At 43.4% G+C, this 19,342-nt stretch overlaps 1 protein-coding gene across 1 annotated transcript in view; it reads right to left on the bottom strand.

Annotated features, from left to right (window-relative positions):
• Nucleotides 1-18,992, bottom strand: part of FKTN (fukutin) — a 28,564-nt gene extending 9,572 nt beyond the window's left edge. The window contains exons 1-7 of the mRNA XM_056848610.1: nucleotides 18,980-18,992; nucleotides 16,945-17,138; nucleotides 14,232-14,291; nucleotides 13,106-13,309; nucleotides 10,634-10,911; nucleotides 8,852-8,984; nucleotides 5,191-5,320 (exon numbers count right to left, since the gene is read on the bottom strand). Of these exons, the coding sequence (XP_056704588.1) occupies nucleotides 5,191-5,320; nucleotides 8,852-8,984; nucleotides 10,634-10,911; nucleotides 13,106-13,309; nucleotides 14,232-14,291; nucleotides 16,945-17,049 (910 nt within the window). The 5' untranslated portion in view covers nucleotides 17,050-17,138; nucleotides 18,980-18,992. The remainder of the gene's footprint in view (nucleotides 1-5,190; nucleotides 5,321-8,851; nucleotides 8,985-10,633; nucleotides 10,912-13,105; nucleotides 13,310-14,231; nucleotides 14,292-16,944; nucleotides 17,139-18,979) is intronic.
• Nucleotides 18,993-19,342: the final 350 nt, after the last annotated feature.

Raw genomic sequence — 19,342 nt, 5'->3', positions numbered from 1 at the left:
ATCTAGGTAATACTACCTTAACCTGATGAAAAGTGATCACAGACCAATAATTTAAACAGGTTAAATGACAGCAACCAAAAACAGCACCTTAGTGGATAAAAGAAAAACAGGTTAGATGGTGCCATTATACAAAAGGTTTAAAGCATAATGCAAAGAATAATAAGGGCATTAGCGTAGGGGAAAAAATTAGACTAGCCAAGGCCCTCAAACCATTAGCAAACTGGTGTTGCAAATACTGAATAAGAATTAATCAGGAAACAGAGGGCTGAGATGACCACCAGATGTGCTTGACGGGAATAACAGCCAGGCTAGTATCATTTAATGAGTAATGACACACCCCATATAAAGGTGAAGTAAGAGGTTGCAAACCGTCTGACCCTGATCATTCAAAAAAATGAGCCCACTTGGCAGCATAAGATGACTATCTGTGTGGTATGCATAATACTGTTAACAACCTTGTGACTCTAGGTAGGTCCCGTTAGATGGTTGAGATGACCACGCCACCCACTGTAGTGAAGCGACATTGTGGCAGAGAAGGAAGGGGCTATACCCTGATCAGCTAGTCTTCTTGAGAAAGTACCCGAAATCCCCATCAAAAGTAATCTACAGATTGGGAACACAAAACATTGTGGTCAATAGGGACCTATGAGCATCACTGGTGTCCTGGGTCTGTGAAGCCAGGGAACAAAAATGCAGCATTAAAATAAATGTGACCAGTGAAACTGGAGAATCTCTCCGACGGCCTCATGGCATCCAGTGTTCTGTAGGAAGCAGGGACATATTGCATCTGCACTTGAGATAATAGGACTCTACCTGGGGAAAAACCATTCCCTTAAAAAGGGAAAGCAGGGAACATAGAGTGAGGGATTACTTGTGGGTTGATGAAACCTGTCAGCTTGGGAAATCTGAGAGAGTAGGCTTCTCTCACCACCTGGACGTCCAGGAAGGAAACGTTGTGCTGTTAGGTCCTTTGCCACAACCGGAAAAACCTGGGACAGCAGGACAGGGAACTCTCCCTCATGCTATAGATATTTACATTGCCATGCTATATACACTCATAGCAGTGGCTGAAAAAAGGTACAAAATGGTACTGGATTGTCCTGACTTCCAGAAGAATAATGTGATTTCATGAAGGAAAACATTCAGGTAAACACCCTTGCACAAGTGCTTGTGAGAACCTTAGTACTGGAGAGAACACAGCACAGTTCTGGATATAGGAAGACTATGTCTTCAGGTGGTATTAGCATAGTTGCCCTGTCAGACAGGATCTGCACCACTAGTCTGGGAAGGAGCAGGAACCAAAGCGATATGCAATAGAACCAACCGTAGTAGGGGACGATGACTGGAAACATATATATTTGTTTGTTTGTTTGTTTGTTTGTTTGCCTTTGGTAAGGTATGTTTTTTAATGTCCTCTTGAAAACCCTTGTTTTGTAAATTCAGGTACCAGAGGTCTAATGTTCTTAGACTGATGATCCACAATACACACAGAGGAGTATTCCCCAGTCTCAGAACCAAGTTGAACCCCATTAGTTGTTGGTCTTGTTTTTGTTTTTTTAATTTTTATTTTATTTTATTTTGAAGCCTATAGGTAGATACCCTAGGATATAGACCAGTAACAATGGTGATCAAAATTATTCCTTTTAAGAACTGATCTACATTTGCACATAAATCGTGCAGCTAAAGGGACAGAAAAACCATGGGCCCTTGAGTTGTTAAGGGCTCGAAGAAAAAACATTCAAAGTAGCAAAAAGAATGCTATCCTTTGAGTAGGGAGCAATTGGGATTACACAAATTCAACTAGCAAATCCAACGACACATAGGGCTGACAAGGTTAGAGACAGGCAAACCTGCAGGACTGGTAAAATGAATTGTCCAATAGCCAATAATCCAATTACGGATCAACAGCACCACCTGCTGACAGGAGGAAAGCAAGTGCAACAAGCCTGTAACATACTGTAACATACAATTAAGATAATTGTCCTTAGGTTCAGGACTACAACCAAAAAGGCTCCCAGGCAACTGAGGAAGGACATCTGAAAAGGGAAGTATCCTGAAATGTGGGCACCTGTGGATCCATATTAAGGAGTCTGAGGTCCAGTCGGGGTCCCTTATCAGCATTTTCCTTTATCCAAGATAAAAATACATAGATTAAAATTTGCGTGTTCCTAAATAAAGGGGTTTATTTGCATTGCAATATAGAGATCTCAGCTGCAATGAACTCAATATGGAGGGAACCCAGTGCCTTGGATGGTTAAGAGCACCATTCAGCATTTAGCATAAATCTACCCAGGAGTTATGCATTTATTATCCTGTAGTCATGCCTATTTGTCCCTGTATGAAAAGTCCTTGGGAAGTCAAACACCCTGTGAGTTGGGGATGTCTCCCCTTATGCTGGATAAACGCAATATGTACAAGACTTATCAGTGTACATAATTTGCTTAGGCTAATTACAGCCCTAACACTGAAAAGTGTTCTTAATGGGAGATTCAGTGCTCCTGCCCAGAGTCAAAGTGGGCAGCCCCAGCAACCCCCGGATAAAAATGGGAACCTAACCCATATTAAGATAGAAGTGTCCCAGCAACTAGCAACTGGGTGAGGGATACTGTAAGAGGAATCAAGCATCCTCTTTTAGCTTTATATAGATTTCCCACCTTCTAGGGAAAAGAAGCCAAATGTATACCATATTGGTTTCGCATAACACAACTCCTTGTCAGATCCGACTTCGAATCTGAGGGAGATTATAAAATCTTCCAAGCCTATGCCATCCAGATTAAGTATTCTAAATAGAGCTGAATGACCCCATGGGTGAGACAGGCAGGAACCCAGATGGGTTACACATGAGAGGAAGCGTATTATGAGCCCTCGCTCCTTGACGCCAAGGTGACCATGTAAATTGACTTCGAGGTCGGTGGGAAGACACTTGTCACAGAGGGGATGAGTGTCTATACACCCATGGGGATATATGTATTCCCGCAGGAGCATCCCACGGAGAGGCTCAGGGAACATAAGGGGGGGGGACGGAACATGGCTGAGAAGCCTTCCCCACATGCTGGACAATGCTTCAGCCCAAGCTTGCTTACCCCACTAGCGACGGCGATGCCTGACGTCGAGGGAAGCGGGGGGGGGGGGGGGAGCTGCAACGCTGAGATTCCTCCCCTTCTCCGAACAGATGCCGCAGCAACAGACAGATGGCATGGAGGCAAACTCGAACCCGCTCATCTCGGCATCGAGGAGGAATCGGTGTATGACATCGACAAGAGCCAGGTGGCTGTTGTGTTGGTGCGTCAGAGGTGAGCCAACGTCGAGGCTTTTACACCCTGAGGAGTAGGTGTTCCCACCTCCTTGGAATTGCTCGACCTCGAGACCTCTCTCTGCACGTCATGCACCTTACCTTACCTTACCTTAGGGGACTGATCCCCTAGTGCTGTAGACTAGCAGGCTTTCCACGGAACCTGTTGACGTCGAGACATCATCCATGCATGACATGGGGTCCAGAGCCCCTAGCACCACAGTAAAACGGCTTTCCACGCAGCCTGTCGACTTCAAGGTCTCATCCATGCACATCGTAAGGGACGGAACACCGAGCCCCTAGTGCAACCATACAGTGGCTTTTCTCAGCCTGTCGACTTCAAGGTCTCATCCATGCACATCATAAGGGACGGAACACCGAGCCCCTAGTGCAACCATACAGTGGCTTTTCTCAGAGCCTGTTGACTTCGAGGTCTCATCTATGCACTTCATAGGGGACAGAACCCCTAGTGCTGCAGCATATCCAGTCCTTATCACAGCCTTTGGGTTGAGACCTCTTTCCACACATGTCGTGGAGATAACCTAAGCATTAGTAAAGCCGGATTTCCTCACAGACATTCGAACTGGAGAAACACAGCCTGAATGACTTGTAAAAATGAAAAAGAGACAAGATTAAAACAAGTATCTGAAACAAAACCAACCATTAATTAGTGGCATACTTATTCTGCATTTGGCAGAATTGTCAAAGAAAGTGATATTGGCAAAACAGACATCAAATGCTGAAAGAAAAGAATTTCTGAGGTAGAAGAAAAGACACAAGTCTCTCAAATAGAACAAGCATTATTAATTCGTACCATACTATTGTACATTTGGCAAATTTGTTAAATAAAGCCACATTGACAAAAGAAAAGAAATCAAATCCTGAAGAGAAGACCTTTCTAAGTGAAAGAAAAGACATAAGTCTCTTATACAGAACATAATCATCGTTATTTTGTGCTATAATCCTTTCATATTTGGCACATTTGGTACATCAAACCATATTGGCAAAAAGGAAATCAAATCCTGAAGAGAATTTTTTTTTTTTGAAGTAAAAGAAAAAGCACAAATCTCTCAAACGTAACAACAGTCATTATTTTGTGCCATACTATTTCTACATTTGGCACAGTTGTTAAATAAGATTATATTGGCAAAAAAGAAATAAAATCCTGAAGAGAAATTTTCTCTGAGGTAACAGAAAAGACGCTCTGAAACAAAGCTAGTGCTCTCTCCACGGCGGCGAAGAGAGAACTGAGGGGGGAGCGCCCTTCCTCCCTCCGTCAACTGACCGTTGGGCGGACCGTTGCTCTCGGCCTGGGACGGAGGGGAGGGGGAGCGCTCCAGGCGTTCTGAAGCTCCTAAAAGCTTTCTAGTCAGTTCTCCGCGGCTGGCCTGCGCAAGCGCAGTCCCCATGCGGGACTGCACAGAAGCCACGAAGATGAACAACACAATCATTGCACAATTTTTGGTCACATTTGTCCATAAATAAAATTATGACCTTCTTTCCATGGAGAAACTTTGGTTCACCCAAGGGACCTGCGTGAGCCAGGTGGAATTTCTTTTCTTTGAGCTGCAGATCCGCCTGTGCCATATTACAAGGTACGTTTGAAACTCACACTCTTTCAACTGTGCCTTCTAACACAAGGGCAGGTGTGGTGAAAGGCTGCCTGTTTCAGACAGCACAAGCTTTGCGCCCCCTTGAGTTCACAGCATTCGTTTCTTACCCTAAGTACATAGCATTTCTCTTTCACACAGATCCTTTGTCCTGGATCAAGGCTATGTTTGCGTATTTTGTACCTGCTAGACACACCAGTTAAGATACAGTTTGCTAATTTGATATACTCAGGTGTTAACGTCAGCAGAGGCCACTCCCAGTTTGAAACACAACTGCCAACTCCTGACCCAGGCATGTTCCACTGCTCAGCCAGAATCTCACACCCAAACTGTTTAACATCCCAGCAGCGAGATGCAGTAACGCTTTGGCTTTTTTCCTGAACTCCACTGAATCAAGAGACGTATCATCGGGATACAGCTGAAAAATAAAAAAATGAAACTTATGATGTACATTTCCCAAGCACAAGGGCTTCTCCCCAAATAAAGCCCCCTTCCCAACATCTTGGACTTCTGAGGTTATTCTCCTTATTTCTTTTCTTCCCGACTACATTCTTCAGCAGAGGAAATTTTAAATTATATGCCATCAGAGAGCCCCGAGGCGCAGAGTGGTAAGCTGCAGTACTGCAGTCAAAAGCTCTGGTCACGACCTGAGTTCGATCCCAACGGAAGTCGGTTTCAGGTAGCCGGCTCAAGGTTGACTCAGCCTTCCATCCTTCCGAGGTTGGTAAAATGAGTGCCCAGCTTGCTGGGAGTAAAGTGTAGACGTCTGGGGAAGGTAATTGCAAACCACCCCATAAACATACTCTGACTAGTAAACATTGGGATGTGACGTCACCCCATGGTCAGTAATAACCTGGTGCTTGCACAGGGGACTACCTCTATCTTTACCTAAGTGCCATCAAGTCACAATGAACCTTCATGGTGAACTTAATGGGGTTTTCCAGTCAGGAGATGAGCAGAGGTGGATTGCCATTGCCTTCCCCTTCATAGCAACCCTAGGTTTTCCTTGGTGGTCTCCCATCCAACTACTGACCATGGCCAACCCTGCTTAGCTTGCAAGCTCTGACAAGTTGGGGCTAGTCTGGGCTATTCAGGCTGCTAGAGGGAATTCCCATGGCTGTTGAAGAGGATGACTTAATAAATGATGGTGTTATGGGTATGTTTGAACAAATGGGCCCCGTTTCTTGATGGTGGTTAAGTGGTAGACAGGGAAGTGGGGCACAGGACCATGCAGTCCTCCCTCACTCCATAGAGAAAATCCCTTCCTCTCACTTAGCCACCGTTCAAACTATTGTCCCATAGTGAAACATACCCCTTCCCCCCAAAAAAACCCATATAGGAAGTTACTTTTAAATTGCAAGTTTTTCCAACATTCCCAAGAGTGAAAATAGATACTATTGCTGACCTAGTGCACATAAGAGAAATAAGCGAGGATATGGTTCAGCTAACAAATCTTGGCCCCAACTTCTGTTTAAAAAAGATATAGTTAAGATTTCAAGAACCACCTAATTGGAAGTTATTTTGCCTTCAGGACTGCAAAACTTCTCTCAGTCTTTCAATGGACTTCAAAACAAGTTCCAATCCATGGGACGAACCGCTTAAAAGAAAAGTCCATCTGCCTGACTATGGGGGTTACCGCATTATGTATTCCCAGCAATGTATGAAGAGTTTGAAAATGTTATTAAAAACATTGGGGGTTACCGCACTTTGTATTCCCAGCGATGTATTAAGAGTTTGAAAATGTTGTAAAAAACATCGCTTTAAAAGGGTTTTTGGAGACCACGGCTTATAAATGGTTGGAAGACGTCTTCATAGCTAAAGGGGCCAAACAAAGTGTGAACAGTATTTTTTATAACGTTTTCAAACTCTTAATACATTGGTGGGAATACATAGAAAGTGCGAACAGTATTTTTTATAACCTTTTCAAAGTCTTAATACATCACTGGGAATACATAATGTGGTAACCCCGAGTTCACAAGATAATAGTTGCTTCTTGCATTCGGACATAAACAAACAAATTATCCTGCATTTTCAACCTCTGGTGCCACCTAGTGTTAAAGAAGTGTAGCAAACCTGATTTAAGAACCCTGCATTGGTTTGGTTTGGAGGAATATAAGCTTAAACTACTAGCAGCCTGAAAAGGGGCAGCGAGAAGGGAAAAGTTAATGTATGAGGTTCAAAGCTATCCCTTTGGGGATTAAACTAAAGCATTATTACAGCCACACTCCAAAGAACCATGTAAACACTTCCAAAAATCCAAAGGAGTTTGGGCTTAGTTTCTTATAAACGGCTACCCTTGTATGCCACAGGGCAAACAGGAGAAGAATTTCCCAAAACAGCCTGCGGCACTGCAAGAGGGCCCGGTGCTCAGAGACACAAACCCTCCCAACATAACTATTCGGATCCTGACCTCCCAAATCAGCTTTAAAATACCGTATGCTGTTACTCACACCCAGAGCTACCTGAACAGGCTATACACGCCAGTGAATCTTTAAATAAGGTCCACTTTTAAGAGAGTGCAGTCCTAAGTAGAGTTGCCCCCTTCTAAGTCGACCGAAGTCAATGGGCTTAGAAGGGTGTAACTCCGCTCAGGCTGGGCACTGCAGAAGCCTTCATGGCTTGGATCTCGAGCATAACTTAGTAGAACAAAAGTGCATTCCACCAGGATTGTGCAACGGGGTGACCGGCCAAAGTTCAAAGCAGCCCAGCTGCTCTGTCTGGGACCTTCGTATCTTCAGGACAGCTTCTCCTGGTATGCCCCCCAAAGGATATTACGTTCTGCTGATTCTAACTTGTTGGTGATCTCCGGCCCTAACAGTGGTCAGCTGTCCTTGACATGAGCCAGGGCCTTTTCAGCCCTGGCTTCAGCCTGGTGGAACTCCTTTCCCAGTAACATCAGGGCCCTGCGGGACTTGAAAGAGTTCCGCAGGGCCTGTAAAATGCAGCTTTTGCACCAGGCCTATAACTGAGGGCAGCCGCAGGTGTCACCTGCTGGCCTCCCTACCCTCCCTCCCCGTTTTCTGGCTCTGCTGGGTTATACATTATTGGGGGGGGGGGGCTCTGTCTGACTGCCAAGTGTTCCACAGCTATTAGTCTGAGAGCCAGCATGGTGTAGTAGTTAAGAGCAGAGGTTTGGAGCAGTGGACTCTGATCTGGAGAACAGGGTTCGATTCCCCATTTGTCCACATGAGCGGTGGACACTAATCTGGTGAACCAGGTTGGTTTCCCCACTCCTACACATGAAGCCAGCCGGGTGACTTTGGGCTAGTCACAGCTCTCTCAGCCCCACCTACCTCACAGGGTGTCTGCTGTGGGGAAGGGAAGGTGACTGTAAGCCGGTTTGATTGTGCCTAAAGTGGTAGAGAAAATCGGCATATAAAAACTAACTCTTCTTCTTTTAATTGAGTGCCATCTATTGTTTTATTGTAGGTAAGATTATTGGATTTTGTTTTAATGAAGTTGGATGTTTTAATGAATATGTATTATGTCTATATTCATAATTTTACTGTTGTTACCCGCCCTGAGCCCGCCCTGGCTGGGGGGGTGGCAGGATAGAAATTTAATTAATAATAATAATATAGTCTGCATTGCCTGACAACCTTGCTGTTGTTTCAAAGAAAAGCAGGCACAGAAGATGCATGGTTTTATCAAAGCTTGGCAGGTCACTGTACAGGGCTGGGTAGACTGTGCAAGCTAGCATTGGATAGTTTTGGATGAACTTCCTATTCTGGCAGCAAAGTCATTCTTCTTTATGAATAGCTTTCAGTTTACTAAATGTTAGCACCAGGGCAAAGGGAGAGGAGAGACACACCACCACTGGGAATAATTTTACACACTCGTTTAATTAAAAATGTCTACTCTGCCCTACCAATAACTCAGGGTAGCTTGCAAATCAAATTAAAAGGAACGAATACCACTTCGGAAGAAATCCGTCTCAACCACCACTAACCTGAAAGAAAGACCGAGCTTCTCTGTACCTACATTCAATAAACCTAGAGTGGGACCACTCTTGGAGGAAACGTGACGGCTCTTTTGGAATCTGGACTGTTAATCCATCAAGAGAGATGTTTTGGAGTTCTAGCCTGTTGAATGAATGAATGAAAATTTTATTGTATATAGCCATTGGACATAACAATTTTCTAAAACAAATAAATAAAATACAAATACAATAGATTAGCAAATAAAATATTAAATAATGAGATATATTAAAACATTTCAGTTTCAAAGAAAAGTAGCTGCTTATTCTGATACCACGTTAGACCTTATTTTCTTTGCTGCAAGAACAAACAAAGAGATTCTATATGATGCATATGCATTAATATCTGATAACAAATATATAATTTTCTCTGCATCCGGATGTGTATGGATACTGGACAATGTTCCTGCCAAAAATTTAGCCCTGGGGCCTGCAAAATAGGTTGTAATGAGTAAAGTCCTCCAGAGTTGAAGATCCACAAATACAAACACGTTGATCCCTTGGTGTTCGAGAGTAACGCCCCCCAACATAGCTGTCAGCATAGATTAGAAGCGTAATGGAGTTCTAGCCTGTTGTGAAAGGGGAGGAGGGGAAATTACCAAGCTAAGAAAACAAAAAGTTTCCTTACCTTTTTAAGGTGACCCTCTCCCCCTCCCCCACAAACAACACTGACAGTGTCGTTGCGTCACCATATAATTAGCAGCTAACATATTCTCTTGGTTGTCATCCATCTGCTCAACCCATCCGGGCCATAACGGAAAACTCAATGTGATCAGCCATGGCAGAAGGCCCAAAGGGGCTTACAACATTGTGTCCGCAAGATGCTGGATAAATGAAAGCCGTACCAATTCATCCATCATCAAGATTCAACAGGGACAGTCACCGGCCTCCAGGGTTCTCTGAAACTAGTGATCTCTGAAGTCTGGTACCTTTTTCCAAAGACTACTGGGAGTTGAACTCCCATCACCTCCTTGGGCGGCACCGTGAAGCCAAATCAGAACAAAATTTCTGTCCTGTAGCACCTTAAAGACCAACCAAAACATCCACGCTATAAACTTTCGTGAGTCAAGGCTCAATTTACCAGAAAGCTTATACCCTGGAAAATTTTGTTGGTCTTTAGGTGCCACTGGACTTGAATTTTTACTACAGACAAGACACAGCTACCCACCTGAAGCAGTAACAGGAAAAGCGACTGCTGAGGGATACTGTGCATTGCTGAAGGATGGAACCGGCAGGAGGAGCTGTCCAGAAGACTGAGAATGGTGCACAGGCACGTATATGGGAGACAGCCCCTTAAGAGGGACAAATTCTTCACTTCCTTCTGTACAAGGAAGTTACTTTTAGCTATCAGGTCTAACGGCTTCTGAAAGGCCTGTCCTGCATCGATTTATTTAATCCTTTTTAAAAAAACAGCTAAGTGAATGCCCATCACTAGGATCTTGTGGTAGATATGTCTAACTGTGAACTGAGTCCAATGCTTCCCTTTTGTCTGTCCTGAACCGATTTCATTGGACAACTCCAAGTTGTAGAATGATATGCAACAGAGAGAAAAGAGTAATGCGGTTTCATTTCCTGTATGAATGAAATGTAAACACCCCCCAACTTGTGTCACTTACATAATGACACAAAATTTATCCGATTTCCCCCTGTATCACAGAAGGGGAACGAGGCATGCCTGACAGCCATGCTTTGCAACGACACTGCTCTGATTGATTTCATTCAAAACGAAAAACCCTGCCCTGGCATTTTCCTTACTTCTCATAGGCTCCAGGGTAGTGGCCGAACCGTAGTTTTCGGAAAGGGACAAACTTCCTGTCCGTGTGTCGTTTCAGCCGCAGCGGTCCGTGCCACAGATAGTTGCCACTCCTCTCATAAAAGACCACCACGTGGATGGCATGACTGGCCAGTCTGAAGATATAGTGCAAGGGAATCTCCGTCCCCAAGAGATCCTCCATTCCTTCCAGACGGGGGTCTTTGCTCTGAATCTTGAGCCACTGGAATCCCACTCTCTCTGCCGCTCGGAACAAGCCCATCTGAAAAGAGGAGGATACAAGACCACCACCTTGCAGCAAAGAATGTAGAGATGCAGGCCTCTACTACGCAGCACTGATAGCGAGAATTGATCCTGTGCAACTTAAGCCAGCAGCTTTCCAACTTTCTACCCTAAAGGAACCCTCTGTGCTTGTTTGTAAAGTTTACATCCTGCAGGGCTACTTTAAATAATAAATAATAAAAATAAAACAACAAGATTAGAAAGAGAGAGAATAGTCAACAGTAAAAAAGAAAGAAGTATTTGACAATGGGAAAGCTTGTACCCCGAAAACTGGACTCAAATCTAGCAATCGTAAAACATCAAGTTTTAAAATCCCTCCCCCAGCCCACGGAGGGACCGTGGTAGAGCATCTGCTTGGCATGCAGAAGGTCCCAGGTTCAATCTCCAGTTAAAGGAACCAGGCAAGCAGGTGATGTGAAAGGCCTCCGCCTGAGACCCTGGAGAGCCGCGGCTGGCCTGAGTAGACAATACTGACTTTGATGGACCAAGGGTCTGGTTCAGTATAAGGCAGCTTCATGTGTTTTTTTAGCATTAAAACCCTGGAACGGTTAAAAGCAGCAACAGAAAATGAGAAAAACATTAGCATCTATAAGAAATGAAAAGGTTACATCAAAGAACAGTCAGCTTTGGTGAGATGGTTCATATACCTCCCCTCCACCCCCACCCCCTGGAAAATTAAAGGTTTTGATTGATCTCCAAAAGACCATAAGGGAGAGGTCTCCATTCAAGATGTGTCTGCTTCAGGATCTATTGAAACCCTGCTTTTCTCCCACTGGGGACAAAGTGACTTACAGCATCGTTCTCCTCTCCCCATTATCCTAACCAACACCACCCCGTAATGGAGGTCAGATTGAGATGGTGTAACTGGCTCAAGGTCTTCCAGCCAGCTTCCAATGGAGTAGGATCTGAGAGACCCAGGTTCAAATCCTCATTCTGCCATGGAAGCTTGGCTGTATGACCTTGGGCTTGTCACTCTCCGCTAGCCTACCCAACCTTGCCGGGTGGTTGTGGTGAGAACAAAATGGCGGAGCAGAGCACGATGTGGTAAACTGCCTTGGAACCCCATTGGGGAGAAAAGTGAGATATAAATATCCAAATATGATAAACAAAACAGTCCTCATTCTTTCAGACGAGAGCCCTTTGTCATACGTGACTTTCTCAAAACACTAGCTTAATGCAACGACTGAGCTTCCTGTGGGATGCTTATTTTTTTAAAAAAATCTGTTGCAGGAATCATACATTGTCAAATCCCTTTCCGGCACCATAAACAGCCACTGAACTACAGCAGGCCAGTACAAACCAGTTCTTCATTTGTACAGCTTTTATTTGCTAATGCAATAAAGACTTGAATTAAACAAATTAAATTAGAACTACTGTGCAAAAAGTAAGAAATGCGAAGACGCTCACGAGGCAGAACAAACAGAGTTGCGCTTACCTGCAACTGTTGTTCATCGAGTGTCTTCAGTGCAGGCACACATCGGCATGCACCTACGCAGTCCCATGTGGGACCGCACAGAAGACACGACGATGAACTGAAGTTAATCAACCACTCAATGTGATTTTATTCCTGTCAAAAACTGGTTCAGCCCATCCTCTAGACCAGGAAAACAACCCTGCTTTGAGCTACTTGTCTTCTCCAGTTTTATAAAATGTAGATTTTCAAAATTCTCCTCGTACGGCTCGTACAAAACAAATCATGCAAATTCAGCCTTGGATACTTTCTGTTATACTACTTAACATTTAACAGCTTCCCCCAATTGCACTAAATCCTGTGAATGGATATTCAGTAATTCTCACAATTTTCTTTCTGGTCCTAACGCATTTGCTGACTCACCTGGCTTCACAACCACAAGGATACCACTTGCAAATCTAACTGTATATTTATGTATAACCCTTTTCCCTCTCTGCCTTTTTGTTTCTTTCATGCCAGGTATTAAAATATAAAGACCAAAGAGAAGATATGTCATCTCTGAATTGTAGCTACTCGGTATTTTCCAAGAGACCTAATGCTGTGACAAGAGGATTGATCCAAGTATCTCTGGCATTCCCTCGGGAGTCAGACCATTGTGCGTCAGGCCACAAGGTTTGAACCATTTTCCAGGAAATGTGTAATAGACTCTGAAGCTCTCAAAATGTCAGCTGTATGCCGTGTAGTGTGGACAAGACAACCTTACCTCCATCTTCCAGGTTTTGTCCAGTAGTGCAAAAGCAGTGAAGTCCCGGGGAGCACAGAAGTATCTGCATTCTGAATGGCTGCCCTCAGGGGAAGCCCTGAGTTGCTCCAAGTCAGTAGCAATCAATCCTAGAAGTAACGGATCGATAAGATGCACAGATATTTGGTGGCTGGATACCAGACCAAGGAATTTCCTAACCACATTCTGATTAAACAAAAAGAGACAGACAGAAAGAGAAAAGAAAATCAGAAGTTTAGGCATCATAAAAAACCACCATAAAAGCCACCTTTAAAAAAAAAAAAAGCACCAAAGACTGATGTAATGCTAATTATGGTTTGGATCCGAAAAGCTACTTCGAAAGTTCGCCCAGTGAGAAACAGCTTCAGTTTTAAAACCGATTTGCCATGTGTATGAGAAACCCAAGCTCCAACTTTCTCAGATGCACAGAACCAGGAAGGTATCTTTTGATTCTGCTAAGGAAAGCGTGGAACTGTTCTCCTGTCCCAGGAATTTTCCTCCAGAGGAAGGCTCCTCTGTTAGCTGAACAGAGCTGTAAGATATAGGCCTTCTCTGGACCCCGGGCTACACACACACTCCTGCACAATAAAGAGTGGCAAAGAACAGCCAACTTGAAGGGATACCCCACCCACCTCCTTCCCTTTCTCAGTCCATTTCACATCTGAGAAATACATTCTTGCCTGACCTCTCATGGCAAGAAATGGTCTGTCAAGTAGACTTTGGCCTTTTATGCAGGGATGTTTCCCCGTGGTCACCCCTGCTGACTGCTTCAGAGCTTTCTTTTTATTATGCATGCCTTTTCCGACAGTCAAAGGTTGGCTCGCTCTCCCCGAGCATTTTGCCAGTGTTTTCCGGATGCTGTTTTAGACAAAATCTGGAAAATGCGGGGAAACAGTACCAGGAGAGCAAGGCGACCTCTGAATGTCGAAAAAGGCATGCATAACCACAAGGAAGCCCTGAAGAAGGTGGGGGTGACTGTGAAGAAACGTCCCTGCATAGAAGGCCTTTGTGGCTTGGAACCCTCTCCTTGCGCCTGGAGTCATGCAGGATGTTAGAGACATTTAAAACCAAAAAGAATTTAAAAGAAAATTCAATAAAAAGACCTTACCCATCGGCTACTGTCTTGTCCTGTCTTACTCCCTTTAATCTTGGGGAAAACAGCACTGTTCTGGTAGCAGCAAAAAAGAAGACCGGTTTTGTATGTTAAGCTTAACTTGATAACCGTCAAGTTAAGAGTTATGAAAAGTGACACTTCAGTGACATATTTCATGATGTCACCCTTTTATATGACATGCTACCTATTTTTGAAGCCGAATTTATATGATACTACTCTCTCACAAAATCAGTGGGCAAATGAGCCTCTCTGATATTTACAAGATGTTGCACACCCTGTTAGTTTAAAATTACTTGAAAATAAAACATGAACATTATAAATACTGGTCAGGTATTCCTTATCCGGACTGCTTGGGACCAGAAGTGGTCCATATTTCAGATCTTTCAGTATTTTGGAATTTTTGCATATACATAATGAGATATCTTGGGGATGGGAACCAAGTCTAAACACCAAACTTATTTATGTTTTATATATACTTTATACACATAGCCTTAATGTAATTTTAAACAATATTTTAAATAATGTTGTGTACATTGAACCATTAGTGGCACTGGTGAGGGCCTGTGAGTAATGCCTGCATGCCGGCTCAAAAGGTCCGGTTTTCGGATCAGTCCAGATATCGAATGTCCGGATAAAGGATACCTGTATAAGCCCAGTAGATGGTGACGCTATACTGTTAAAGCTGAACTGGTCTCAGCCAAGGCCTGGTTTACACACAGCAAGGGAACGAGGGGGCAAAACAGATTGCAACCACTTTAAATTGCCAGTGATGGATTCCAGTTTTGAATGGTCTCTTGCATTTAAAAAGAAAACTCCCTGTAAAGAGAAAAGTAGGACAGCAGGGATAAAGTTTCTGCCCTCGCCCCTTCACTTGCTGTGCTGGGTTTTCTATTTATAGGAAGTTTTTCAATCAAGGGAAACATTCCAGAATCCTCCACTGGGAGTATGAAGTGGTACAATCTATTCTACTACTTCATCCTTTTGTAAATCAGGCCTAAGTCAATACCTGGATGGGAAGATAGCTGTGGGGGGGGGGGGGATTTCAATTTAAACTGCTCTGGGCTTCTTGAAGGAAAACCATTATAAGTCTAACTGGAAACCTGAACTCATCCTAAGAGTCCAATGGTAGCAGCCATATGGTTTCAAATGAAACCAAGAGAGACAAGCAACATCACAAAACTATACATTTCAAGTTTGGGGTGTCCTATTAACTGGATTATTATTCCCAAACAAGATTAAGAATAACAAAGCCAGATATCCCAATACAATGCTAATATTGCTACAAATATTGTTCTGGTCAGCCACATTTGATCAAATCATTCCATTATCTGTCTTTCCCCATTGGTAAAATGACAAGTATATTATGAACACTGCCGAAAATGCAGAGATTCTGCACATCGAAAAGTACTTTATCAAAACCACAAACATATTATATAAATTATCAGAAGTACAAAACTGCTCCAAAATTATGTTCTTCATAATTAATCTTCATTCTCCCCCCTTTTTTTAAAGTGTGAAATGGCAGATCGATAGCCAATGGCTGTCACATCTTGGAAAAGGAAAAAGGAAGACCTCAACCAAGAAATCAGAAGGAGTTGAGACTGGGAAGGGCAGCCATGAAGGAGCTAGAAAATATTCTTAAGTGTAAGCACTGGTGACTAAGATCACGTTAATTCATGCCATAGTATTTCCTATTACTATGTATGGGTGTGAAAGTTGGACAATGAAGAAAGCTGACAGGAACAAAGTAGATTCTATCAAAATGTGGTGTTGCAGGAGAGTTTTACAGATGCTGTGGACTGCCAAAAAGACAAATCAGTGGGTTCTAGATCAAATCAAGCCTGAACTGTCCCTAGAAGCTAAAATGACTAAACTGATTCTATCGTACTTTGGTCACATTATGTGAAGTCACAAGAAAAGACAATAATGCTAGGAAAAGCTGAAGGCACCAGAAAAAGAGGAAAACCCAACATGTGATGGATTGACTCTATAAAAGAAGCCAAGGCCTTCAGTTTGCAAGACCTGAGCAAGGCTGTAAACGATAGGATGTTTTGGAGGACACTGATTCGAAGGGTTATCATGAGTCAGAAGTGACTTGACAGCACTTAACACACACACAACTTATAAAAGGGGCATTTTGTTAACTCTGTATAACAAGTGTAGGTTGATAGGAAAATAAGTATGCATATATTTAAATTCCTCCCCCAAAGCTTTAAAATGTCTGGAAATTTTACACCTCTACCTCCCCACCTCCATGCTATTCCTGATCATCCTCTATGCCCAAAGTGCAGTATCTTGGGGAGCTCAACTGACAGCAGTGTGAGCTAGAGGAGGGCATTTTGTGGTTTCTATTGCAGAAAATGATCTTTGGATCCAACCCACTGCAATCAAAAGCTTTCTGAATCAATTAATAACACCAATTAATTGTCTAGACGCTGCATCCGTATAGGATGCAATGAAAGTTTTGCGAGCAAGTTTATTATAAACTGGAACAATTTGAATCTTACAACCTGACCATAGCGATATTTACTCAAAACAAGCCCCATCAGTTTTAGCGGGATTTACTTCCTAAACAAATATGCATAGAGCTGAATGAATGAATGACATTTTAAGCAATAACACATTTTAACCATTCTAAGCTTTGATTATGCTAAGTTTATAAGGTTTTGTTTTTAAACAGAGTTGCAGAGTTAAACAGAGTTCTTACCTTTGGAGACAAATAATACTTATAGTAGTACAACTGAAACAGGAGAAAGACTGAACTTGTCAAAGTAAGAAGGCCCAAAACCACGTTCTTGTTAATTCTCTGCATTAGTCTTCACTTGAAGGTCATTTAAAAGCAGCTGTATCCTTTTCATCTTTTCCATGTGCCTGCTAGCTCTTTGCTTTGGGAAGAAAAATCTGGGAAATGTAACAAACGGAGTTAAAACAAGTCTCAGCAGCGGTTTAAAGCTTTTTATATGTAGAACTATAAGCGTTTGTGGAACCTACAGTATAATGTATTCACATCACAAACTAAAGAAGGGCAAGTCAGGTTAATCCTAATACACAGTGTGGTGTAGTGGTTAAAAGCGGTAGACTCTAATTTGGAAAACCAGGTTAGATTCCCCACCCCTCCACATGAAGCCAGCTGGGTGTCCTTGGGCCAGTCACAGTTCTCTCTGAACTCTCTCAGCCCCAAATACCTCACAGGGTGTCTGTGGGAGGGAGGAGAAGGGAAAGTGATTGTCAGTCAGTTTGAGACTCCTTAAAGGGAGAGAAATTGGGATATAAAAACCAACTCTTCTTTTCTTAAAGTGTTTCTATTCCTGACTGCAAAGGGATAATTCTGCTACATGCCTGAAGGCTTACTAGCTGGTGGCAAGACAGCCAAAGCTAACCATTTTCAAAGCCAATTATTTTATTGAGAATTATCAGATGCTTAACTCTCCTGCCAGAGAGATGTACCCTTTTCATATATACAAGAGTAGTACATGAGAACAAACATGATGAATGCAATCTGAGATGAGCAGAGGCCTTCCTGTCTTGATATCTTTGGCCTTACCTCTTATGCTAATGAATTGCAAACTATTTAGCTTGAAAGAAAAAGTCAAAAGGTTTACGAATAATGGCACAGCCATGCTTGTACACACTTCCCATTCATTACAACACAAGATACAGAGGGATTGTGCCCTAAATTTAACCAAACTAACAGCTGGGCCAGGAAAAGGAAACTCATGATTTGAACAATATGGTGTTAACAGTGGATTATACATTTACTGGCCAACACATCCCTGGCTCTCATTGCTCACTGCAATAACAGTATGTTGTAAACCAGATGACACAGTACTTTGCAAAAGAAAATCAACAGTGTAGTAATAATCAACACAAGGAGAATAAACTGTGCATCTATGCTGCATATGAACCTTTTCCCACAACAGAGAGGTCGGAAAGAAGAATAAACAAAACTGTTGATGTCTGCCTGCAAGGTGCTCATCCATCAGGCCTCAGTCCAGAAAATGTCCTTACACTACCCTAAACCAAAATGACACTTTTGCAATTGTGCCAGGATTCCTCCTTTTTTCCTTGCATCCCCCCAACCAATCCTCAAGCAAAGTATGTGAGCAAGTGCATTTCCTTTCCTTGGTAAAAAAAAAAAAAAAAAAAAGTAGATTGTAAACTCCTCTGAGCAGTCACTGCTTGGGTCTCCTTTATGTTATCCATTATAGAGAGCCAGTGTGGTGTAGAGCACAGAGTATTGGACTAGAACCTGCGGCAACCGGGTTCAAATCCCTGGTCTGCCATGGAAGCCGGCTGAGTAGCTTCGGGCCTGTCACCATCTCTCAACGTAACCTACCTCACAAGGCTGCTGTTGGTAGGCTAAGGGAGAGAAGAACCAAGTGGACAAGAGGCTTTGGGTCCCTTTCTGGGGATAAAAGCAGTACACTTGATTTAAAAAAAATTAATATTTGCATTCCACCTTCCCCCCAACCCATTCGAGGCGCTTCACCATACAATTTTGGGAGACGACAAGAAAAGGGGAGGGGTAAAATACAGTTTTGTCAAGAAGACATGCTTTGCAAAAAATGACATGCACTCTGGTGGCACTTTATTGTGAAGACCTACAGGAGAGAGGGGTGACTGCAAACTTAAGAGTTGCAGGGGGGGTGGGGGGCGGGACCCTCTGCCTTACCCCTGGGCAAGGAACTGACTGTCACAACCCGCCCCCCCCCCTCCTTGCATCATGTCTTGGAAACCTTTACCTGCCGGTCCCGCCGAAGCCAGAGGATATTCTTTCCAACAGTTGGAGCCGTAAAGCGAGACCGTTATTGCAACAGTGGGCGGGGGGAGGCTCAAGAAGAGCATAGAGGTAAAGGACAGAGGGGAAAGAACTCACACTTCCGGTTTCTTCTCGCAGGGCGACGAGCGTCGTACGGAACTGGGGAGCCGCCTTTGCAGCCTCTCTCTCCCCCCCGTTTCTCTGCCCCGGAAGCCGGAAGTGTTGGGATGTTAGCGGCGTTTTCAACCGCTTGAGCAGAGGAGAACATAACGTGAGCTTTCCTGAGCACAAACAAGCAGGAGAAATGGGGGGGGAAATAAGGTGGTGCATATGCGACGCATGCAGA

The sequence above is a fragment of the Euleptes europaea genome, chromosome 4 (genome assembly GCF_029931775.1).
Source record: "Euleptes europaea isolate rEulEur1 chromosome 4, rEulEur1.hap1, whole genome shotgun sequence".
NCBI lineage: Eukaryota > Metazoa > Chordata > Lepidosauria > Squamata > Sphaerodactylidae > Euleptes > Euleptes europaea.
Note: the sequence above shows the minus strand (reverse complement) of the source record. Positions and strands in the feature narration are given on the sequence as shown.